This window comes from Macrobrachium nipponense, chromosome 21, assembly GCF_015104395.2.
Source record: "Macrobrachium nipponense isolate FS-2020 chromosome 21, ASM1510439v2, whole genome shotgun sequence".
Classification (NCBI taxonomy): domain Eukaryota; kingdom Metazoa; phylum Arthropoda; class Malacostraca; order Decapoda; family Palaemonidae; genus Macrobrachium; species Macrobrachium nipponense.
Window position 1 is genome coordinate 68,718,680 of NC_087212.1, and position 26,121 is coordinate 68,744,800.

The 26,121-nt window shown below is 37.5% G+C and overlaps 3 protein-coding genes across 3 annotated transcripts; all 3 read left to right on the forward strand.

Annotated features, from left to right (window-relative positions):
* Positions 1-1,386: 1,386 nt before the first annotated feature.
* Positions 1,387-11,788, forward strand: LOC135198114 (carboxypeptidase Q-like). Its single transcript, XM_064225574.1, has 9 exons — positions 1,387-1,912; positions 2,423-2,532; positions 6,917-7,067; positions 7,639-7,885; positions 8,278-8,445; positions 9,702-9,820; positions 10,491-10,655; positions 10,844-10,907; positions 11,006-11,788. The coding sequence occupies exons 1-9, from the start codon at positions 1,544-1,546 to the stop codon at positions 11,182-11,184; spliced, it is 1,572 nt and encodes a 523-aa protein (XP_064081644.1). The 5' UTR covers positions 1,387-1,543; the 3' UTR covers positions 11,185-11,788.
* A 133-nt stretch (positions 11,789-11,921) lies between these two features.
* LOC135198115 (uncharacterized) lies at positions 11,922-15,968 on the forward strand. Its single transcript, XM_064225575.1, has 4 exons — positions 11,922-13,221; positions 13,346-13,448; positions 14,482-14,587; positions 15,511-15,968. Exons 1-4 carry the CDS (start codon positions 12,983-12,985, stop codon positions 15,927-15,929), a joined length of 867 nt encoding a protein of 288 aa, XP_064081645.1. The 5' UTR covers positions 11,922-12,982; the 3' UTR covers positions 15,930-15,968.
* A 1,692-nt stretch (positions 15,969-17,660) lies between these two features.
* LOC135197518 (uncharacterized) lies at positions 17,661-21,750 on the forward strand. The gene is made up of 4 exons (XM_064224581.1): positions 17,661-17,779; positions 17,955-18,120; positions 18,661-18,796; positions 20,505-21,750. The coding sequence occupies exons 1-4, from the start codon at positions 17,661-17,663 to the stop codon at positions 20,933-20,935; spliced, it is 852 nt and encodes a 283-aa protein (XP_064080651.1). The 3' UTR covers positions 20,936-21,750.
* The last annotated feature ends 4,371 nt before the right edge of the window (positions 21,751-26,121 follow it).

Below are 26,121 nucleotides of genomic sequence, written 5' to 3' on the forward strand. Positions count from 1 at the left end.
ATGGGGGTGGGGCCACCTTGTAGGTGGAGGGCTCCCTAAGCTTTTGAATTAATAGTTACAATGATAATACTAACAATAGTAGAATCACAAAATTCATAATCACTCATCGTTGTTCACTCGTTACAAATTCCAGTAAGCAGAGGGTTGTCTTATTGAAATACAAGACAATAATCGTTGCCCCATTCATTCCTAGCACATCAGAAAGGAAAAGTGTTTATAAATGTGAATCCCTTGGGATTCGAGAAAGAAGATGTTATGACCGTAACTGTTGCGGTACCAGTTCACATGAATCCAAAGTAGAAGGGCACCCAGAAGAGGATTGATATTGGACTTGTGACGTGTAACAACACGTCAGAGGAAGCTTAGTAAATTATCTGCAGTGACAAATTCACCAACTAAATAGTTGGTGAATCTAGTCCAATCTTTTTCATTTCACAAACATTGTGGGATGAGATTGTTAGCCCCATAGCACTGACTTGCCACACTCGAGTGAGTAGTCAGACATCAGCGCCTACGAAAGCAGGACACTTCCCCATGGCTGAATCAGCGAGTATTTCACGTATTAACTTATACCGGATACAAGAAAGGTACGATTGAAAAATGAATAATTTCTGAAAGGATGAAAAGAGGAGACGAGAGGAACAGGAAAGATCCCCAACTATTACTGAATGAACCACATCACCGCTTAGAAACAGGGAGCCCAAGATCATCAGAGTGATAATCCCGAGAGGAATTCATAATGTTCATGTAGACCAAACCAATGTACTTCAGGAACTTCCGTAGTCCAGATGGGAAGAAGAGTAACAATCCCAACTAAAAAAAAAAAAAAAAAAAAAAAAAAAAAAATGAGCCAATTCTCCTCTAGACGAGTAGATTTATGTAGCATTACATAATCTACTTTTTTTTACCAGACATGTAAGCCGATCACTCGAGTGCTAACCCCAAATTAAAAGCGAATGAAAGGTGCCAAGATTATTCCATCAATACTATTTGGTTCCCCGTGACCCTCTGGTTTTTCCACATCTTGGGAATAACTCGAACATCTCACAATGACTGAAACGTCAGCCGTGCCTTAAAATATCCAACTTTTCTAAATTGGTATTCACAACTACTGTATTATTACAGATTCGTTCGTCAGTTATATGAGGTAGTTTTAATGAAAAATAAAATAACTTCAGATTAAGTGCCGATCATTCGAAACCTAATGAACAAAGTAAATGTTAACAATACCAATTTTTCGAATCTCAATCACTCATGTGTAATGACGACCATGGTATAGTCATATCTTCAATTGTCTTTTTTTCCCTATTTTTGCACCGTAGTCTTAATTAGATTATCTTAGATAAGATTACAAACGACAGCACCATGCACCAGGTCCTGAGTAAGATTACAGAAGGTACGAGCATCAGGTGTATGTATCTTAAGAGATAAGGGATATACGTATTCAAAAGACAAGTCGCACCAAACATCAGCAGGCTTTATATAGCTCCATCTTCCAACGCTGCCACAGATTCCCCCTGCTCTTTGAGTTTCCAGTGAAGCAATGACTTTAACAAAGACATACAGTTTGCTAGTGATATTGTGCAGTGTCTTTATTAGTGGAGGCATTTACGTTCTCAAAGCCAATGAAGAGCCCGACGCTCGTTTATCGAAGCCAGTTGTCGATTCTCCAAACAGCATCAGTTATGGTCAGTCGAAGCATCGGACGCCAAATGTAAACAATGGAACTGATGCCGATTCTTCTTCTTCTTCCAGTAACTGTAGTAATATTCTAAGCCCCGGACTTATTGAAGAGATCAGAGGATATAAAAAAACTGTGGACCAGATCATTAATTACATTACCCGCGGGGAATATAAGGGAAAGGCTTACGATTTTCTTGCAGCCCTGGTCGATACCTACGGACCTAGAATTGTGAGTATGATTGTAATAAGTAGGTCACGCATTGAACCAAACAAAAGACGACAGTCCTAATGTTTTAGTTCGTATCTGTGATCAAATTTACCACTCTAGTCGCCTTTAAGTGTTAACTGAGCAGCGCATTTCATTTCATGATCCATTTTCAGTAGAATGTTAATCATTGTAACTAAAATAACTGCTAATATCCGTAGCATCAATTAAAAATGGCAATATTTAAGAAAAAAATAACGATGATATTCGGTATTTATCGATAAATCTTTCATTTCAAACAGAATTTCTGTTAAATTACAACTTTCACCTACTAGCCTAATCTAGAGGAAAAAAATAATTCTAGTTCCTGTAAACGCTAGCATGATCAAATAAGATGACATCTTGGAATAGAGTGATGTTTAAAATGCTACAACACAGAGACAGGAACATTCGTCTGTCCCGCTGCAAATAGACAGTGATCCAGTTCTCAGCTATCCAATTAAAAAAGTAAAAAATATGCTTCATCGCACACAGACCGGTTCTGGAATGCTGGAAGCGGCTATCGATCACATGCTGGAAGCCTCCCGCGCCGAGGGTCTGGAAAATGTTCGCACGGAGGACGTTGTCGTTCCTCACTGGGAAAGGTTGGTAGATGAGTCTTATTCTCCAGGAGCTCGCACGAATGACTGTGGCGTTTGAGAGTTTGCAGCACTGTTTTGCTGTTTTGCAGAGAGAGAGAGAGAGAAGAAGAAGAAGAGAGAGACAGCATCAAGCACAAAAGAATTACTGAAAAGGCCTGCGTGAATTATATGAATAGAAAGTTCCATGAGACTCAGGAAGATTGAATGAATAGAACAACGATGACAAAAATGCTTTAACATAGACAAACTATAACAGTATAAAGCGGTCAAAATGGTTATCTTAATGGACGATTGTAACCGAGATAAATATAGTGATAATAACTGAAAAAGGGTGACAGATTGGGAGCGTTTCTTAATACTGTCAAATCATACCTTGGTAAACTAACGTAAAGGGTTCCGCCTTAAAAACAAATCCTGATTAAGTATGAAATTAATAGGATGAGGCCATCTTGGTTCCGAACTGAATATATTCTGCTGTTTTAACTTAATACGATGGTTAAATAGTTCATCGAGGGAATACACGGTTTAACAGATAAATAACATGACGATAATATGTTTATTAACGTTTCACTCTCTGCGTTATTTTTGCATTCCTATGCATTTCCAGATACATATCACCTGTCTCTCAGTAAATGATGGAATGTGTTAAGATGTGGCTGTCATTTGAATAATACCTAAAATACCCAAAAATGGCTGAGGTACTGTCGAATTATGTGCACAGACATAAACAGGAGTTCATTGGATTTGTGTTTATTCTGGAACTCTAGCATAAATAGACTGGGATTTACCTAATCTATTTATATTTACGCTTTTGCAGCAAGAAAACCATAAAGACATCCTCTATATTTACATTTTAACCTCATCATACGTAGAGCAGTTTAGTGCCTAGAAACAACAAGGTGACCACTTTGGAATCTGTGGGAACTCGTTTTAAGAAAGTTCTCATGTGGAGAACTACGTGGGAAAACAAGAACAATTTTTCTCCAGCTCTCCTGTTACAGAGAAGCACCACACTCGTGTTTAGCCATATTCCTTGCCAAAGGAAAGATAACGCAAATTTTCACTTCCTGAAACCCCCAAAAAACTTTTTGGTTACTATCAGATTGTGGTCACAAACATTAACAGGAGTTAACTGGAGAAACTGTAAACAAATCAGCGTCTATTACCTCCTGCAAGTCTTATCAGACTCTTTCACAGTATTGACTGCACTTTGACCTGAAGTTTTCCTGACCTCTACACAAATCAAACTTTCACTAGCCCAGTGGTTCTTAACCTTTTTATTACTACGCCCCCTCTAATAGCTGGCCCTTTCTTTCACGCCCCCCTTGCATCTATGAGTAAAATTCCCTACCAGATTTAAAGGAAAATAAAAAAAAAAAGAGACAGAGCAGGGGTTTCGAGGGATAGGGAGGGAGGTAAATAATTACAAAACAAGGTAAGCTCAACGAACCCAACTATAGAGTAGTAGGCATTAGGAAAGTAAAGTTATAAGGCAATATTTTTGCATTTTTACATATACTTCTAAACAATATGTAGTTCTTCACTCTTATTACGAGAGTAACGAATATAATTAGAGATTCTTTTTCATTTTTCCCTAGGACTCGCTCCTCCCCTGGAAATTGCTGACGCCCACCTAGGGGGCGCACCCCCCATGTTAAGACCCACTGCACTAGCCATAACCTCTATCAGACGCTATATGCAGCTAGAGTTCTGGAATAATCACAAATTCAACGAACTCCTGTTCATGACTGTCCACAGAATTCGATAGTACCTATACCAATTTTAGAGGTTTCAGTGAAGCAAAAAACGGAAATAGTTTAATAATAATACAGTACGAAACAAAATCAAATTAGGGAAAGAAATTAAGCTTTCGCCAATTTATAAAAAAAAACACGAAAGTTATAAATTTGGTTTAAGGATAAAAGCTGCAGAGGTGTTAGAAAAATATTTTTATCTCAGGTTTATGGAAAACTATTTTTTCTACTGACGATTCGCCACTACGATAAAATACGGTGTCAAAAGTTAACAAATGCCTGTTAGATTTTGTGCCTCATTGGCTATCGCTATCTCGGTAAGCCGTTGGAATTGATGAGATTAAAGGAAATGAAAATGTAAACATAACATAAGTAATTAATGTCTTTTTTATGTTCCGGGTACCCTCATGTTTGATTAAATATTGTATATTATTATATATTGCTACTTTCAAAATGCATATATCTCCTCTTTGACTGTATAAAATGTTATGTAGAATTTTGGCAACATTTTTTCAGATTCCTAGATAGCTTAGAGACAGGATGTTTTAAATGTGTATTCAGATTTCGCATTACATATTATAAAAAGAATATATAACGTAGAATGTAGAAAGAGAGAGAGATTTTCTTTGTCCTTTCAAAGCTAGAGTTGTTTTTCAAAATCTGTCAACCCGTTTGATAAGCGAGCTCGAGTCTTCATTGTGTTTTGGGATTCTGTCATCACGTATGATAAGGGAAATTCTGCTTCGAGCAATCGAATCGAGTACATGTCTTTTTTTAACAGAATCGTCTCATATGCGTATGTCTTTGTCAAAGCCACGTGCAGATTACACATTTCTTTGTAAAGTTGCGTCATAATGGAAGCTTCTGGAAGAATTGTTGCCCAAAACGTTTTGTCATTTCCAGTCCAGCTTCCACAAGGGAGAAGTTTTTCATTCGGGCTTAAAGACTCAAACCGTTCACATCTCTCTCTCTTCATCGCATAGCACTTTTGATCTTAAAGTAACGTAACGATTTCATACTTATTGAATGGTCACTTGTAATTTGTAAATTTCAGATTTGATATTTCCTAGAGTTTATTTAGTATTAAATAGTGTTTTTTTTTTGTGGAATCTGAACAAACGTTGTTGTAACGGCGCCTGGTTTTGTGAAAGTGTGAAACAAGCTGCAGCAAGAAAGAAAGAAATTGGTATACCAAAAAGGTAAAGTGTGTTATATTTTTATTAGTTGCAACTAATAACTGATAGGAACAGTGGTTAGGTAACAACTAATAACTAATAACTAATAACAAATGGTTACGAAGGTTTGGTAAGAACTAATGGTTACAATATTTTGAGTGAAAAGACTTACACTTTTACACATTGCAATTTTTTTGTTTGTTTGTTCATTTGAAGTGATTTTTATGTTTTGTGCATTTGTCCATTTTCTTATTGAAGTGTGCCTTTTTATATCATATTCTGTGTGATTAATACTTTTTGAAATTGTGATATTTTCCACATTTTTCTCTATTTTCATTTGCATTCACAATTTAATTAACTTAGTTATTTTTATTGCTTAATCATTGCACATTTAATTAAATTTAACACTTGTGAATTAATTTGCATTTACTTAGAATTCTTTTCGAGTTTTATTGTTGTTTAGCACTTGTGAATTAATTTCCAAATTTCAATTATTGCCTAACACTTTTGAATTTTGATTGAATTAATTTTCTTGAATTTTGTGATAAATTAATTTTGATTTAATTTTACTTAATTGATTCAAGAATTAATTAAACTTTACTTTGTTTTCAAGTAACAGTAATTTTCCCTGATATTGTGAATTTCACTTATAAACTTTGAGTTTAATAATAAATTTTTGTATTTAAAATTTTTATAGGTGTTTTCTTTATTTTATACCAGTATATAATTATATTGATGTTAGGTAGAAACATAGAGTGGTGATTAATCTGTTTTCCTTCAATTTACTTGAAGTGACGTAGAACCAGGGAAGTACTTAGACTTTTGAAATCAGGGAAATACTTAGACTATTAAAGTTGTTGATGGAATGATGCCCTTTGATTAATTTAATTACTTACAAGATTACTTAGTCTGATTTTCTGCAATACTGGTAAGTTGTTAAGGGATCACTGTTGCCTTTAGAGTATTCAGTCGTTTAGTATCTGTGATGAGGGTCCAGGTGCCTGGCTTTTGTGAGGTAACAATTGATGAATGGTAACCAGATACTTGGCACTTCGTCACAATATAGATGTTTCCACTGATCGATTTTGTGTCATGTGTGGTGTTAAAAGCTTCCAAAGAATGAAATTAAAGAAAAATGGATTCATTTACATATCAGAAAACGTACGTGTCAGAAATAGTTAGAAATAAAGTGTACACACTATCTTTACGTGACGAGAAAAATAACAGTGAATAAGGTAAAGCTACAAGAAGCTTCAAAGTAGAAAGAATTGCAGCTTCTTTGAAATCTATGATCATAAACATCCATAGCATTGCTGGGAAGGTGATGATGGAAACTCACAATTAAAATGTAACTTGCAAAGATGACTGAGCAGGATATTCCCGACAGGACTTAGTTATAGTTTCACTTAATCTCAGCATCAGAAACGTTTAGTTCTGAATCTCAGATGCTCCCAACAGAAACAACGAGTCGGCTTGGATGGTCTTACCTCGTCTTCACAAGTTGAACTTCCTCGGTCTGGGCAGCTCGGTAGGAACTCCCAGGGAGGGCATCAAAGCGCCTGCGTTAGTCGTCAAGGACTTCCAGGAACTGGAAGAGAATGCACATCTCGTAAGTAATAATCCTTGTTTTGGTCATTTTCAGATAGTTAGATGTGAGTCGATAAAAAGAACTTCACATACATAGGCCTACAGTCTGCTTTAGTTTATAGGAAGACGATGGAGTTTAAATTATTGTGCTTAAGAAGCACACCTTAACAATAATTATATATACTTTTCATTATGGAAATCTGTAAGTGCTATAAATATGGATGTCACGTAACATATTCAAATAACGTTGATAAGGAAATGAAAGTCAAATTTAAAATGTGCTTCAAGTCCAAGCAACAACTCAGAATGAATTACCATCGAGTGACTCTTTGAGAGAGAGAGAGAGAGACTCGGTGTTGTTTGTGGTAAACACACGTCGAACTTAAGAGTTTATTAATCCTTCATCACGCTCTTTGGTGAAGGTATGTTCTAGGTAAGCAACTCGAGTCACTGGTGACGCTAATTAAACTTTCTGTATCTCTTTTAATATAACAACTAAAATAAGGCATTTGTATCTAAAATTAAGTGAGTGATATTAGTATGTGGAGCAAAAGACTATTTCACCCAGCATGTAAGAGGAACTTTACCTTCAGGCCAAAGGGAAAATCGTGGTTTACAATCCAGAATGGGTATCCTATGGAGACACTGTACAATACAGAACAGCAGGAGCCTCAAAGGCTGCCGAAGTAGGGGCTGTGGCGTCCCTGACCCGTTCGGTGACTCCATTCTCGATTGATTCCCCCCACACGGGGCAGCAGTTTTACTCTTCCGAAGTCAAAATACCAACAGGTTGTATCACCGTCGAAGACGCTGCTATGCTGGCAAGGATGCAAGAAAGAGGTGAGTTCGCCCACTACTCAGGCAAAGGTCTCCTTCATGATTGATAAACAGCAACATATATAATTTTTTTTTCTTTAACGCTAAAAATGAGGTTTGTAAAACCGTATTGATTCATCACGCTGCCTTGTTGGCATGTGTCTGAAGTGTCTTGATGATTTTACTGCATGTTTTTAGTGTCATACACGTATGCAACTGTATGCGTTTTACATGCGATCACTTGTGATGCAATCAGGCCAGATTTTCTTCTAAATCTTGCAGTTATTTTACGTTATAATGAACGAATTTATACAGTTTTAACAATGATCACCTGTCGTAAGTGGAATAAAAAAAAAAAGGAACTGAAGATTAGGCCTAATACACCCTGAGACTCATTTGATTCCAACCGCTTTCAGGGGAAACCATTGAAATCCTCCTGAAGATGGGAGCCGTTAACTACCCCGACACGACGTCTCGAAACACCATCGCTGAGGTGACAGGCTCCGAGTCTCCTCAGGAGGTTGTTGTGGTGTCGGGACACCTAGACTCATGGGATGTGGGACAGGGTGCTATGGATGACGGAGGTAGGGCTTATTTACATCGCAGGTAATGCCAGATTCGGTTTAAATCAGTATTTGTTGCGAGCTAGACTATTCAAAACATTCTGTAAAGAAAGGGGAGTGGAGTAATTAGGTATCGAAAGGCCTGGTCAAAGTTGATTGATAGTAACCAATACAGTTTTATGATTGGATCTGCTTTCACGAGCTTATTGAAGCTTCATAAATCATAAATCAGGAACTGTAGCTTATATTTATATAGCATGGAACACTGAGTATGCTATAAATAAGGTGAGATTTAAAATGATCAATTTTTGCCTGAAATCGTAGTTGAATGATGATTCCTAGTCCTACAATTTGAAAGTATTTAAACTTCCAATACGCCAAAGTTTATCTTGAAATTGTAACCCGTAAAATAATTTCAACTGAGCTGTTGTCAAAGATCCTAAAGTAATTCAAGGCAATGAATGTTCAGAAAATAAAAGAAAAGTTTCCTAGCACTCAGTTTTTCTTTCAAACGGGAAGGAAGTGATAATAATTTAGCTATAGTTTCATGCTTGGATACTTCTAGCTGGAAAGCTTCGTCAACAGTTATTCTTTCTTTACATATTAGCCTTCCAATAGAATTGCATTTGAATGCAACAGTGATATGAAGACTCGAGGAGTTGGCCAATGTTAATTGGTCAATAGTATAGATAAACCTTACAATAAGGAAACTTTATTATGTACACGATCTTCTTTTCATCGAGTCATCATGAGCTATGTTCAGCAGTCAGATGTCAGGACGAGATGAGAGGCAATTAGGATTTTCATATTATGAAAATGACTTATTCCTTCAAGGCAAACATCATGTGGATCGAATATGATGTCTTGGACTGAAGTCTGAATATTTCAGTGAACGTTCTCCTTCATACCTCTTTTTTCTTTTAATATTTTGTACACTTTTATGACATTTTTTGAAATGATATTATCAAAGATATCCTGTTTCCAAAGTTATTAATCATCATTCCGATAGTTTTGCTTGAAAATATTTTTCTTTACTTTCGATGTTACGAAATTTTGATAATGGGTTTGAGTTCTTTCATCGATACATGACTATTACTTGGTTATACAAGTTCGTTTTATTCAGTTTCTCGGAAACAGAGACGAGGAATGTTTTTCAAACTAAACTCACGAGCTCAAAATGATTCTCATAATCAGAAAACGAACCTAAAGTATGGCCAGTCAGGCGTGAATGTGATTTTTTAACATTATCATTACTAATTGGATTGATTTTCGTAAAGGTGGCGTCACCATCTCGTGGAACGCAGCCGTGGTGCTCAGAAAGCTCGGACTGCGGCCAAGGAGGACACTGCGTGTCATACTGTGGACGGGAGAGGAGCAGGGGTTAATCGGCGGACAGGTAAATACCACTCGTGTGTCATTGCACTGTGGGAGATGGGGAGCTGAGGATGGGGTCAATGATATAATTGATTTTACGAAATTTAGGCTGACAAGCCAATCACTGGGGCCGCTTTAGGCGCTGAAAAGAGAGTTGGGGTGGTTACATAGCAAGATAAAGAAATCCAGAAAATAAAGGTAGATGAAGTACCGGGATTTAAAGGCGGTTAGTGCACCTCATGCAGTTCACTGTAGGCATTACACAAGGTTCTTTGCAGCGCTTAGCCTTTGGCCTAAATTCTATATTATCTTCTTTATATGTAGGTGCATCTAGGGTCCAAAAGGACGCAGCAAACACCCTTCAGTAATGCCTACGTGAGGATTATGACGCATACTTGTTCATGAAATAGGTGTGGTGGAGATGGGATAATGCTGACGAATGCATTATAGAAAAACAGATATTTAAGTTATTATAATATACAGGGTGTCTATAAAGTCCCAGTACCATTCTGGGCAATAAATACTTGTAATGGTACTAGGACTTTATGGACACCCTGTACAATATTGCCAATATTTTTTCGAATAGTATAGCAGTTGCGGTCCGTCGCATGCACTCAGGCCTCAGGGATCAGTGTCAAGTGTCCAAATCATAGAGAGAGAGAGAGTAACCTTCCTTTTCCCGTTCCATACAGGCTTATTACCACCAACATGTCGCCGACAAAGACAATTATCAGATGCTAATGGAATCAGACATTGGAACGTTCAACCCGCTAGGACTGGCCTTCAGCGGCAATGAGGAGGCTACGTGTATCATCCAAGAAATTATGAGTCTCCTGGAACCTCTCAATACCACTAAGGTAGAATCAGGACTTCCAAAAGTCCCATCAATATTTGCGGTACATCTTAAAATACCCAGCGGAAATGGAATTTTTTGGAGAATGCACATTTGCTTTACAAAACGGTACTTTGTGTAATGTATAATTGAACGTACTATTATTTTCGTGCAGTGTCTAATTAAGTTTACTGTTATTTTCGTTGCCGACAGATTGTTAGCCCTATGGATGGCGGCCCTGACATCGAAATATGGTCAAAAGCTGGTGTACCAACAGGTAATCTTGTTCAATTTTGCTTTAATGTGATAAAAAAAAAAAATGGTATGTACCCTTAGAAAAAAATAACATACAGGTGTCCCTTTCTTTCTTCAAAGGTTCCCTCTACAACGCCAACTCTAACTACTACTGGTTCCATCACTCCGACGGGGACACGATGTCCGTCGAGGATCCGGACACCTTAGACAGGTGCCTCGCCCTGTGGACATCGGTTGCCTACGTCACTGCCGACATATCTCGGAGGTTGCCCCATGAGAGCGCCCACGACGAACTGTGACGTGGGTTGTCACTTAAACACTTCGCGAACTGAGATGCGTAGTTGTAAACAGTAGCAAACTCATTTTCGCTCACGGTTAATAGATTGGGTTCTGCCATACGATACAAAGTTGACGTGACTTTTTTATTGGAGATGCTTACATGGTGACGTATAGGTTGCACTCTTTGTGTATTTAATCTCTCAACGTAAAATTTATTAGGTATGGTTATTATGGTAAGTCAGTGTATTTGATTTAAATAAAAGTACTTATGGGTTGCGGGTGAAGGTTTTCCCATAGTCCATTTTTACCATTTCAGATGAACTTTTGAAATGAAAAAAGGAAAAAATAGGAAGAAAAAATCCGTTTGTCTTAATTGTAAACCTTGGTTTTTTTCTTCTTTTTATTCGGGTAATTTTTTCTTTCATTCTTTGTTAAAAATATGTCGAGTCTATTCATTTAAATCTGTTAAAAAAATCGTAACGTTTTATCATTTTTAAAACAAGAGTTTGCACTTTCTTCTTCATTGTAGTACATAAGTTTTGCTGATTTTACAATCTTTACACGCTATATTTCTCTCTTTTTGACTTGCGTAAGACACTACAGCGCAAATAAAGTTCAAAAGTACCATTCTTTTGCTATCCATTAAAGATCTGTTTCTGGCAACCTTGCCATTATTTGTGTCTTGCACTGATGTCTTTCCTACTCTTGATGTAACCGAAATAAAGTCAACATAGGAAATTTGTCAAAGGAGTGTTGCATCGTACGAGTAGAAGTTATAAGGTCGAGATATACAATTGACAGATGCTGTTCTTGGATTACTATAATTGAAGTTACAGAATCAGTAAAAAAGGATTAACATAACTATGAAAAACGAGAACAATTAAAATCAAGACACTATAGTTAAAGAAGGCAATTCGAACTTTTTTCTTGTAATCATCTGGTAAGGATCATGTATGATTTATTTTTCAATTATTATTAACCGCTGCAGGCTTCTGTTGTCGTTAGATGCATTTGATCTGGATGTATCTTTCATTTTATTTGTATATTACAGCAGCCAAAACTGTCTTCTCACGATTCCAGAGCATACAAACGCTTGTTCACCAGAATTACTTAAAACAGAACAAAAATCACGTTAAACACACATACACACACACACACATATTCTTATATTTTTGCAGCTTCATTTCCAATCAAATGTTTCCTGTCTTTAATATTGGTCCTCACTTGGCAACAGATGCAGACCCACTAACCTACTGTCGTTGTGATACGTAGCACATAATCACGGAACTGGGGATGGGATCTAGCGATTAACGGTTTCATATCGCATCAGTGTTATTTCCAATTCTAATGATGGGGCTAGACACTTCGTCTGAGGACCAATTTACATTCTGGTTACTAGTGGTAACTATTATTAAACCTGTTCTTTGCAATCTGTATTCTTTTATGCAGGCTAAACTAAAGTTTGTTGGCTACTCAGCAACTTGAATACAAGTAACATATGTCATGATGTTATGGCCGAAGACAAAGCCCTGATTGGCCCCCAAATGATATTCAAAAGTTGAATCAGTTCGTCACTGACAGTCACGCAGGTCGCCACTACCTAATTACGGGGTTTGCCTTGCGTGCAGGCCGTCTAAGTGCAAGATAGCAGCGATTCTGTGATGAAAGTGTTCAGATAAGAGCAATCTCATTTAAACGTCTGTTACGTTCACATAGTGTGGGAAAGAACATTTGATACATGCTAAAGGCAGGATTTAGTAGGTAAAGTGGCAACACAATGTCTTTATAACTGTGACTCGAAAAAATAATTTATAGGCGATGACATGTTCTTATGGAAGAATTTCACAGATATTTCCAATAATGGCAGGAAAACTGTCACTTTTGTCACTGTTCATGTGCTCGGCGGCCATGAAAACAGTCCCTGTTGCTGAACTTTCAATGCGAGACGAAAGGAGTTTCTGGGACTTCAAGAGAACTGCATTCCAGGTCAACCACAATGACCTGAAGTCAACCATTGGGACGATGACGTCTTACTTGCAGACCATGAGGAAATTCAGGTACGGTTTGACGTAAAGGCTTTGAAAAAGTATGGACATAGAATCTTTTGACTGCCCCTTACCTGGGATAAAACGCTGACCCACAAAATTTATGGACATCAAACAGATCTCTTTTGTATTACAGGAATTCATACGATTTTGCCAACGTCCAGAACCTCAGCTCCTTCACAGAATTGTCGAGATACTTGTCACGGACAAACCTTCATCTCCTGGGAGGGGTACATCAGGTAAGATATCACGAAAAATTAAAACCGGAAAGGACAACATCTTATTACAGAGTAAATTCAGTTTCACTTTGTGGAAACATATATGATAAAATAGCATCCAGTGAAAAAGAACTTAATTTTTAAAATTTTAGTTATTCTTTTTCTTTAATGGAATCAAAGCCACAGAAGAATGGGTCTGACAGCTCCCTCTACTGAGAAAAAGCCGTGTGGTGCAATTCGAAATTTATGGCATCATTCCATGGTGTCATTTTTGAACAAACGACACCAAGCATCTGTGCATATGACTAAAGAAAAAATTATGTACAAAATAAGATAAAAACAGGAAATAATATACGTAGCATAGACTTTTTTACATGTTTTGCTTTTCTTCTCATCACCGTCTTCTCTCATCTCCTCTCTCTCTCCTCTCTCTGTCTCTCTCTCTCTCTCTCTCTCTCTCTCTCTCTCTCAAAAATGTTTCTATAATAATTCAAGAAAAAAATGGACCACATCTAAAATACAATTAGAATTAAATCAAAGTCTTTATGTTTGATCTTGTTTCTGTGTGTGTAAATACTAGATTCTTTGGTTGCTAGTTACAATTGAATTATAAAATGTTAGGAAAATGTTCCATATATAGTAATGGTTTGCAGCAAAATGTTTATATATATAAAAAAGGAAGTTTATTGTATTGTAAATAAAGATTTCTTTCGCGGCACAATATTCCTAATGATTCGAAAGAGGTATGATAGGTTAGCCTCGGATTTTATGCCTGGGAATAATATCAAAGATATAATGATTGTAAAAATCTTTACAATATTGTATATTGCATGGTATTTTATGGTCTAGACGGTAAAGCGTAGAAACAGCGTGATAACTGCTTTAATTTACCATTCTTGACGTACCAAAATAACTCCCAGTAAGTTTTCTTAATTACAGTTACTCTCTGTAGAAGATTTTTGTGAAGAAACCTTTTTTCTTGTATTCCCCGAGAATGATTTTCGTGGCGAATTCCTAGACTATCTTTTAGTGTTTCATACATGATGTCTTCCAGGACGAGAGATCCCAGGACGCCGAAGGACTAAAGCAAAGTCGTGACACGTCCTTAGCAATCGCCCGCCTGACGGGAAGATCCAGGAGTTTACGCAGCTACTGTGGAGGTAATTCATTGGTAGCAAAATGGTGGAAACTAAATTAGATCATAGTCGTCCTAGTTTAGGTTAGGTGAGGACTAGACAGCGTCTCAAGTGGGCCATTTACAAAGACATCTATGATGAATTTGAGCCTTAATCAAATGACACAGGGCAAAAATGCCATCAACAGTCAGCAAAGTACCACAAAACAGAAAGGCTGCGTTTGAAAAAGAGATAAGTAATGCATAAGAATTGGGACACATAGGAAATAGCGATAAATAAGGCAGCACATAAATAAAGATGCCTATACCTAAAAACAGGGGGCCTTGAGAAATATCAAACTGATGGTACGAGGGGCTTCGAGTTTGTGTGGCCCTAACCTCTATAGTATAGGCTAGCTAGGGCGCTCATACTATCTGAGGACTTGCTGTGAACAGCAAGTCCTCAGATAAGTGATTGTCGACTCCAAGTCCCTATTCTTGCATGTTTACGCTGAGATATTCATTCATATACCTTAAGCTACAAATGTCGTTAAACATCAGATGCACTCAACCTCGGAGTAAACACCGAATGAGAATTTATGTGATAAGCGATCCGTCGCCAGGTGTACTCGAACCACTGAATGGCTGAAGAACGCTAACTTTTCAGTGGTTCCTGGTTCCTATGAGTTCACTCCACACACAGTTTTATTTCCTTGTTTACTTTACGCTGAAATCAGCGTCGTCGTTTCTTAACCATCAGGTGTTCCAGTCCACCATGTACATAGGCTCGCTAATTACATGAATTTCCTTCGGTGTCTATTCCGAGAGGTTGCGAGAATCTAATATCAAATGACATTAAATTTTGTAACTTAAGGTTTGTGAATATATATACAAAAAAGTAACAGCGTATGTGACGAAAATTTATAAATTCATACGTGATGTAATGATCAACCTTTCATTTATTTCCAGGTCATTCGACTCTTGGGCTCTTCAACTTTCTGACCTTCATTGTCTACGCCTTCGCTCTTTTGGTGACGCTTCTGCAACTAGCGGCTGGGTCAATGGCAGACTCCCTTGGCAACAACTTTCTCCCGGGTCTTTTGGCCATAATTGCTCGGGGAAGAAGGAAGAGGAAGAGGAGAAGCGGAGGTAGAAAGCTCCAATCCTTCAAATTCCAAAAAGGTTCAAGGGAATCATCAAAATTAACAGCGGACGAAGTGAGTTCGATCGGCAGAGAGATGGGATCAGGACTGATGACCGTTTTGTTGGAGCTGTCGGGGGTTAGAATTGATGATGATAAGTTTTGCAAGAATTCGCTGTCACGGGTGGCCCATCATTTCATTTGGAATAAAACTAGTCCCTATGTATTTACTGGTATTACATCTTGAGAAGAAGAGTATAATCTATATATTGAAATAAAGTAATTAAGAGCATTCTTGTTTACTGACCTTCGAAAACTTGCGTTAGACTTCAAGGGTCTTCATCGACCATGAGGGAAGCATTTTAGATACAGCAATATAATTATTCAACATGAATAAACATCTACATGGAACATTTTCAAAGACTATGACTTGTATAACAAGCAACCTCACAATAATGCACAAATATAAAAAAAAAAAAAGATTTAGAAAACCAGCCCCGAAAGGGAATAGTGCCGTCAGTGCACCTCATGTGATGCACTGTAGGCAAAACTTAAGGTTCTCTGCGGCGTCTCGTCGAATTATATATGTATATATATATATATATATATATATATATATATATTATTATATATATATATATATATATATATATATATATATATATATATATATATGAACGTATGCGCGTAATTACATATTCAAAGAAACGCTGGTGTGTTAAAGATTTTGCCAGTCACCTGAGCGAGATGATAACGGTGCGTCATTAGGAGACCCCCTCCCCCACCGTCATGTGGAACTACCGACCAAGACCTCTGTTCCGTTGCCTTTCGGCGCCTCAGTCATCGGTCCTGCCGGACAGAAGTGTGTTACGGTGAACGGTACAACAACCCAGTGCAAATATCAAGCGAGTGTGAACAGTGACATTGCAACACTGCCGTCGATAAATCAATCGCAATTATTTTTTTCTTTCGACTGCAACTTCCCGCGTCGCCATGATTTTCTACAAATTAAGCATGCAATATGCGCTATTGCTTTTAGTCATACATATATGCAACCACAGGACAGAAGGCGAAATGAGTAAAGCCCATGAAAGGACGAAGCGTAGTCATTACCGAAAGGAATTTGGGGACATGGGGAATGTTCCCGAAGGTGCGATACCAATTCGATTCGCCCATTCTAACTTGACCGAGACTTTCAGCACACTTAGGAGATACCTTCATCAGATGAAGACGCTAAGGTAAGATGAAACCCGAGTCCAGCAAAACAAACCTAAATTCTGAAGATGGTTGTACCACGTGGAAACAGGTCATTTTGATAAGTTACGTAATTGACAATATAAACATTATATAAAGTGTTTACAAATAATTTCGAAGAAAACACACACACACAATCTACCTAGGAGTATTCAGACAGACCATTCTTGATCAAGGAACAGCTGTTAAATGGTAAAGTTATGTAAAGTTTTTGTATTTTATCAAGAACAGCTATTCATTTAAGGTACCTCCGCGCTACAGTAAAACATCACAAACACATGCGAGGAACGCTTTTCGTAAATAAAAAAAATATATATTCTATATATATATATATATATATATATATATATATATATATAATATATGTAGTATATATTATACACCAAACATTGAAATCAAGCCAGTAACAGTTGTAAGTGGAGAATGAAACTTTGCCAAATGTCGAGTATCTGAAATGTTGGTTAGGACTACTTGTAAGTCGTAGACTGGTATTTAACCTGTTTTTGATGTGTGCAACAAGTTGCCGACGCGATTTGATGACTTGCTTTGCTGGAGCCTGGACTCATTCTAACGGTTTACAACTTGAGTTGGTCAGTGAATGACGGGGAACGAAAGGGCGCATAGAGAGAGAGAGAGAGAATGCAATAAGGGATGAATATGTAGTGATTATCCAGCCACGGAACTTAATTGACTTGGAACCCGAAGTATTTTTCAATGAATCATTATGTTTATTGGTCAGAAAGTGAACCCTATTTACATGGAAAAAGCCCACAGGGACCATTGTCCAGAAATTCAACATTGGAATCGAAGAATATGGCGTCCATTTGAAAGAAGTAACACAAGGTAATGGGAAATACAGAATGAAGAGATCACTTATTTTAAAAAAAAATGAATCAACAAATCAACAAGTAAATGGACGATAATGAAAGAAAATTATTAAAATACAAAAAAATCAAAATACTGTGAACAAGTGTCATCATGATTGAATAAGCCATCATTCTAACGCTTCTCTTTCCAGGTCACGAACGAATCTCAAAGGAGTCGACTGGGATGGTGAAGATAGCTACCTGGACGCGTTGAAATCACATTCGCTGTTTACCTCTGCTGCCAACATTCATTTTCTGGCTGATGATGACTTCTGGGAGTTCCAGAAGGATCGTGATAGTTCTGAGACCACGAATACTGTAAGTGGTGTAATTTACTGCGTCTATATATATATATATATATATCTATATGATGTGTGTGTGTGTGTATATATATATATTATATATATATATTATAGATATTATATCTATATATATATGATAATAATATATATATATATAATAATAATATATGTATATTATTCGAGCTACAAATGTCCTTTGATCTTCTAATTCGCTCTACCTCGGGGTTTATATATTTTCATAGCTCGAATAATTCATATGAATCACGGTGATGTGATAATTATTCATATATATACACATACATACATATATATATATATATATATATATATATATATATATATATAATATATATATCCTTGTAGTTTAATAGGTAGTATGAGTGGCTCAAAACGAGATATCCTGGGTGTTAATGTTCATCTCAACTGTACGTATATATAACGAAAATCGAAAAAAAAAAGTTAACTCCGAAAATCTATTGAGAAAACAAACTAAAATTGAAAGCTTTTTTTTTCTTCGTAAAATAATTCTAGAGTAGATGGAAATACAACTTTTCAGAAACAAGAGAATTTCGCGGAAGATCTCCTTCAAACTGCGACCCCAGAACACTTTGATGGGCCGTGGTTAAGGGCCAGAAGTCACTCTCCTCATGGCAGTCGATCTCATTATGGCAGTCACTCTCAGTATGGTTGTGGTAAGTAGTCCCTGCTCTCTTAAGTAGGTTTCTGCAGTTTGTGACTAGTAAAATATGTCCGTCACTTAGGGTTAAGTTTGTTCTGTTTGTAGACGGTTAAGAAAATACCTTGTTCCTCAGTTAAAGGTGGCAGGGAGTATAAGAAATGGTGTGTCTAGTATAATTTTGGACTTATTCGTGTTTTTTTTAATTTTTATTTAAATTTACTGTATTTTCTAAGTAGAAATAGTAGTGTTATAATCGTTGCATTAAAGTTACTGAGTGTGTAGCTATAGTCGATTCACATCAACCGTGCATCTGATGTCAAGGCCAGCAACTTACGACGCTCCTGATTGGCCTGTTGATAAGCCAGTCACAGGGTTGGAAACTCTCAGTCTCTCGAGAGAGTTCACATAGGCAGGATGCATGTTCCACCGCTCCTGAGGGATACTTTTGGAAGACGTGTCCCTCAGGAGAGGTGGAACATACATCCTACATATATGAACTCTTAAGAGAGACTGAGAATTTCCAGCCCTGTGATTGTCTTATCAACAGGCCAATCAGGAGCGTCGTAAGGGATTGGCCTAGACATCGGAAGCACGGCTGATGTGAATCTACTTTAGTACAAAAGTTAAATAATATAACCTAAGAGTTGTGGAAATCATGAAATATGACATAATTCCCAATTTAGGACTCAGAAGTCTGAAAGCTCCAAAAAAACATTATAGAAGGGCCCGTAAATCTAAATATTTTTACTTTTTAAAAAACTTTTTAGGATTGCTAAGTTTGCAAGCAGTTTAAAGAAAAGGTATGTAAAGTTATAATGATTTACTGCACCAGACTGCATTTTGTAATACTCTCTCTCTCTCTCTCTCTCTCTCTCTCTCTCTCTCTCTCTCTCTCCTCTCTCTCTCTCTCTCTCTCTCTTTGGCCGAGAGCGACCAGATTTGATGAACAGCAGCACCAATATGCACTAAATGTGGCACACTGTCGAACTTCTCAAATGTTCGAGAGAAGATGCATTGCATAACTACCCTGCAACAGTTCACTTTGTACTTTACTAACTTATACATATTTTTATCTATTTAATTATTTATCAAATTATGTCTTTTATAATAACTTTCTGTGTTTCCTATTGTCTTCTGAAACTTCTTTCAAATGAAAACCATATTGTTTGAAAGCTTGAATTTCCAGTCAGTGGCCCATGTAGGCTTGTTCCATAAATAATAAGGGTTCGTCTTCTGAATAATTAATAATAATAATAATAATAATAATAATAATAATAATAATAGGAACACATGGTAAGAAAAGTGATGGACTCTTAAGGAGGCAGGGTGCAACCCGGAACCCCACATAAATACCACCCAGTCGAATTGGAGGACTGTGATAGACTAGACAAAAAGAAAAAAAATTAAAGATAATAATAATAACAGGGAGAAAACCTTCTCAAAGGGCACTAGCGTTGAAAATTTAGATTAAAAAAACACTTATTTGCATGCGTTGAAAATAGATAGCAGTTTCTACGGCATTTAATTTGTATAGAGTGTTCTAATCGTCTAACAATAATTATAATAATAAAAACTCTATTAAAACGGATGACTTATTTCATTGAGTGCTCTGTGTCTTCATACTTATTATTTCGTCAACCGGCCCAGAAATAACAGCGGTGTTTCCCTTTAGCTATTTCCAATGTTCGATCATAACGAGAGTAGTACCTTCTGTCTTTCAGGATCTAAGATGGGAATCTTCAACCTCCTGACATTCTTGGTCTACGGGTTTTCGCTCTTCGTCACTCTGCTGAGCAGCACAACACTGGGGAATCTCCTGGCCAACATCCTGAACGCCAACATCGTCAACATCAACACCAACACCAACACCAACACCAACGAGAATATGAATATGAACATGAATATGAATATGAACGGCCGTGCCTTCCGGTTTTTAGCGGGTGTAGACGCATACGCTTCCAGTTTTGACGATGGTCGAGGACGCGAAGCAAAGAGATCGACAAGTAACCTTGTCAACGGCAGTAAGATCAGGAACAAGTTTCCGACTCATGTAGAGAGGTTCTTAGGCGCAAATTTACTGGTTGTCTTTTTGCAGTTAACAGGAAGGACGCCGAGCGTCCGGCCATTTTGTAGCATTCAATCTCTGGATTAAAGGACTAAAAAAGCACTTGGAGGAGTTAAAAGGAGAGAATATTTTAGATAGCAAATAAGAGAGTTATTCTTGAAGTTATTGACAAAACATGATTGTATTTCAAGGCTTTCAAAAATATCAGGAAATACAGAAGTTATGAGGTATATTGTGCTTACATGTTAAGGCCCTTCCTTCTCGGGGCTCACGTGTTATGGTCTTTCCCTCCCAAGGCTCTTCTTCGCCATGTAATCCAGCACTTTCCCTTCCTCCTGAAACTTCCAAATTATATCCCTATGGCCACACTTTTTTTTTGATAACTGAAGTTGCTCAATCATTCCCTTACACTTTACTTTCATACATTGGCTTCCTTAGGGCCTGTCCACACTAGAGGGCATGCCCGTCGGGCACTTCCAGCTGTTTATATTTTATCTCGTATCTGAAGCAGTGTTACCAGCCGATCGCGTCGTTCTGGCTCCATACTCGGCAAGTCAGTTTAGTGAAACGGGTTATGGGAACAGCGTTTGCCCGTCGGGCAGTGTCCGCCAGTGTGGACATGGCTTTAGACTAACTCACTTGCATATCTTTTGCACACACCCAGCTGACTTCCTTGCCTTCCTTACTCTGTGTCTCACCTCTTCTCTCATCCTACCATCGTCCATTATATCTAGGCTACTCTCATATATCGGTATAAAACAGTTTTATTCTTATGTTAACCATTTAAGATTAATCGTCCTGTATTCATGGTTTTGATTTACCCTCTAACTCTTTACTCCTGCTCTGATTTACAAACAACCTTCTCGTTTTACAATTGCTTTTAAAGAGTAATGTAATAACCCAGTGATTGCTACCGTTACGGTGATTTTTTTTTTTTTTTTTTTTTTTTACAGTACATTGAATTCATCGTGAGAATGATCGTGACTTGACGAAAATCGAACGGGCTAGTCTGATCTGTCTGTATTCAGCGGAAAGTCTTATTTTTGAGGCAGTATGATGCAAAACGTCATTGTCTCCACGTGAGAGAAGTTTGAGACAATTCTCATATCTCGAAATTAGTTTACTAGAATGTTGGAAATCCGCTGGTTTATGTATTCTCAGTATTGAACAACACTAACGATGATTTCCTTTTAGTTATGGATAGGTGACTAATGACAAAACGTATTAGAACAACGCAGCATCCCTGTCTTTGGTGGAATATGAGTGTATCTTGTAAAATAGTGTTGAATCTACTAGTGTTTTCATTTTCCATGACATTGGTGTCAAACGAACGCGCCTCCAAGATCAAACGAACGCAACGCTTTACCTCTGTGATATCGCCGGGGGAGTCTTTCGTTCATCTCAACAACGTTCGTGAAAATGTACAGAGGATTTATAAGACAGAAGAGGAGAATAATGAGAAGAATCGCGTGAATTTGACCGACTTCCATTCTTCTTTGCATCCCATCGGGGAATTTCTGAGCTACGCTCGAAAGAACAGGTAATTCAGACAATATAAAAACAAAGGAAGCCAATAGGCTGGTGCTGTAACGGAATGATAAAGATACACGAGAGTAATTTACACCACTGAAATTTGTCTATAGAGGTTACGACCGTGAACAGAGATCAATATACGTAGCTTTTACTCAGAACTTCTGGATAGCTAAACTTACATAGCAAGAATGTAGCCCAACCTGTAATGTAAATGTGTGATGAATACTGGCACACTTTTACAACACTGTAGCCAAAAATGATAAAAAAAAAAGAATAAAAGCTAAAATGTCCTTCATCAAACGTGTTTTTATCAGCGTCATCGCCTGTTATCAAAGGATAGTCATCCCAGTCATTTATTTGCCTTTAAGCAAGGAAGATTACTCTTGGATTGTGAAAATTTTTATCTCAAACTTTCCGGTAAGTTCGTCCATCAGTCGCCGAACAGCCCACCAGGTCTGGGTAGAAAGTTGGACCCTAGGCTCGTCACCCCGAAAAGTCCATCGTGATTTTATATCTATATAATTCTCAATATCCTAGTCAGTTTCCAATTTTTAATTTGCAGTTCCTCGCGTTTCATCACATCATTCAGTTACAATCTGTTCACAGATTTTGCAAAAAAGTTTGCACTGAAAAAGTCCCATGTACGTCGCAATGCATTGGATACCTAGTGGCTAGTCGACTGAAGTGGGTCACAGCTGCATCTCACTTCAAAGGGATAATCTGTGAATGAGACATTCTGAAACAGAATCTTATTTTACAGTCCTTGAAACTTCAAAACGTGAACTGGCTTCGATACGACGATGAATACCGTCACGCTTTATGTTTGTTTGTTTGTATGGTGTTTCCACATTGCATGAAACCAGTGGTTATTCAGCAACGGGACCAACGGCTTTACGTGTCTTCCGAACCACGTCGAGAGTGAACTTCTATCAGCAGAAATACACATCTCTCACCCCTCAATGAAACCACGCTTTATGGTAAAAACATGGGAGAGTCTAATGTATTTTTTAATTGCAACCATGAAGCTTCAAACTGGGTGTGGAAAAGGCCGAGTACTTTCAGACTTTGCTTTTATCGTGCGGAGGAACACAAAATTAGCTTTTTATTTTTTTACCTCCCTGTAAAAACACGGTTGCCTGAATATCTGTTCTTAGAGGGCTCAGTGTATGCTCGCATAGGTATCTAAAAAAATATATATATAGATAAAAGAATAAAATTAATATCCTACAAAATAAACATAAGACGGGAGTATTTTATTTGCTGGGCTCATGCCACTTGACCAGAAATTCTTAACCCACCACAAGTGAAAATGGGAAATCGCTGGGGTAGGAAATCTTGGGGCAGCTACACCTCAAAATGCCCAACTATCCAGATCTCTCTACGAATGTTGACAAACGTCACCAAGCTAGCTTTTTACAAAAGCTGCACTAAGCACAAACGTCTTAGTGGAAATTGAAAATGACTTTTGAAAGAGCAATTCGTGACTTCAAAAGGAAGGTCAACCATGTTTATAAAATTTGTGCGTTTGACTGATACTATTTCTATACATAACACCTATAAGGAAAAGTTCAAGAAGCTGGACATGAAGGCTGCCAGAAGTTCTTCCGCATAGAAACTAGATAATGCTTAATCTTCATGATAACGAAATACTAGAATGTGTATCGCTCACTGGGAAATTAGATTTGGTTGGCTTTGGCAAAATGAGTGTGGTTCAGGACACGAGAGAGAACCAGGTTTCACTGGAGAATAAATTGAGTGGTGTGATGAAATCTCTAAAGAGGGCACAGAGTGAAGAAGGCATTGAGTGAAGAAAGGACTGAGTGAAAAGCGTTATTTCATACACAGTGCCAGGCATATTGTGGAGGAGACTTAAGAAAGTAAATATAACTGAAGTTTACTGCCTTAGTTCGACTGACTAAACATGCTGAACTTAAAAATGTCAAGTACTAGATAATTACAAAGACTTGTCTCAAAAGCCTTCGATACAAATTTAATTAATCTCACCTTCTACTATACTTTCGTTCCGGGTAATCAGTTGACCTTGGAATAGAACTACAGACATCTGCTATGAAGATGACTTCAGGAGCGTTTAATTAAATCACCTTTTTGGCTTCACTGCAAATAACAGCCAACATTACGTCGATATCATTCCATAAGTCTATTTTCGAATAGTCGTATTATTTCAGAAAATGCAGAATTAGGCTGAATAATTCGGTGCTTCATTTGTTTTCTTAATGGCGACTCGCTAGATCTTGGTCATTCTGAGACTTCAGGTAATCAACTGAGTAGACTCTTCTGTAATGAGAGAGAGAGAGAGAGAGAGAGAGAGAGAGAGAGAGAGAGAGAGAGAGAGAGAGAGAGAGAGAGAGAGAGAGAGAGAGAGAGAGACAGAGACAGAGATAAAATATTTCTAATTAATTTCCTGTGTCCAACTGTTTTTCAGATATTTGCTACCGACGGCCAGAGAGCCTGATCTGATAGATGCCCTGAGGGTCTTTTCGTCGGGGCTTCATGACCTCAATCTGAAACTTCTCCAGGGTCATCTCGACTGGAGCTCAACACACACTGAGGTATATACTTGCAAATTCAGTTGCTTATCTTATTTCATCAGAATCACCATCTTATTATAATAATTTTAAAACCACCTAAAACAGCGTCTGATCGCCAAATAATTGTTCAATAAGGCCCTACATTGACTACAAGAAGCACCAAACTTACAATTCCAAGGCAGCTTCGTCTCTCACAGCATAACAAAAAAAGAAGAAAAAGAAAGAAAACGTTATCACGTGAGGCCATTCCAATGAATTCAAAATTCTGTCGAGTGACTATGATATTTATTCATATTTTTTATGAAATTTTCGTTTATCCTACCTGTCTATATTTTTAGGAAGAAACAAATAGCGGCGCTGAACGACTTCACAAAGTAAATCATCTTTTATCTTCCTCATCAGAAGACATTTCTACACCGAGAGGAGGATGTGGTATGTCCTGTGGTAACTGCGTTTTATGACTGCTACCATTTGTTCGTTGATAAAGCAAAATATTCAGTAATTACCTCACTAAGAACGCATCTCTCCGTGCTATGTAGGAGAGAACTATTTTTGTCATAAAGGAGATGCACGCTTCACCTACCACTTTGTAATAGCCAAAATGATCGACATACAATTGGTTCTGGTTGGTTCCTGGTTCCTAAGCGCTCACTCCACAAACACAGTTGCGGGCACACTGCACTGCTTATGTGGTGCAAAGCTTTATTCCCTTAATTGTTTACTTTACTCAGTATTTAGTCTGACTTTACTTTATGTTACTTCAAAATGTTTATTTTAATTGTCTATTATCCCTTTTTTGCAACCAAATTAACCCGAAAAATTACAGATATTTCTAAATTGGATACAATCCAATATTTCTATGTACTTTACTTTTACCCCAACTCCCTTTCATTTCTTCTTCTTTATAACTGAGGCATAGCCGTGCTACTTAGCTTTGACATCCATTGCTTTCAAGGTAAAGAGCATTCTTAATTTTGAGGGCCATCCTTATATATTCTCCCTAGTTAGAGGATATCAGTGTCCATAAATCTATCGTAAATCAACACCAACTGGTTTCTCTTCTTCTTGAATCGAACGCACGCGTCACTCGGACAAAATAAACATTAACGAAGTGAATTCCAGTAATTCATGGGATGTCTCCTCTCCTTATTATCAACTTAAGACCTCTGATTTGCATGAACTGTCTCTTTC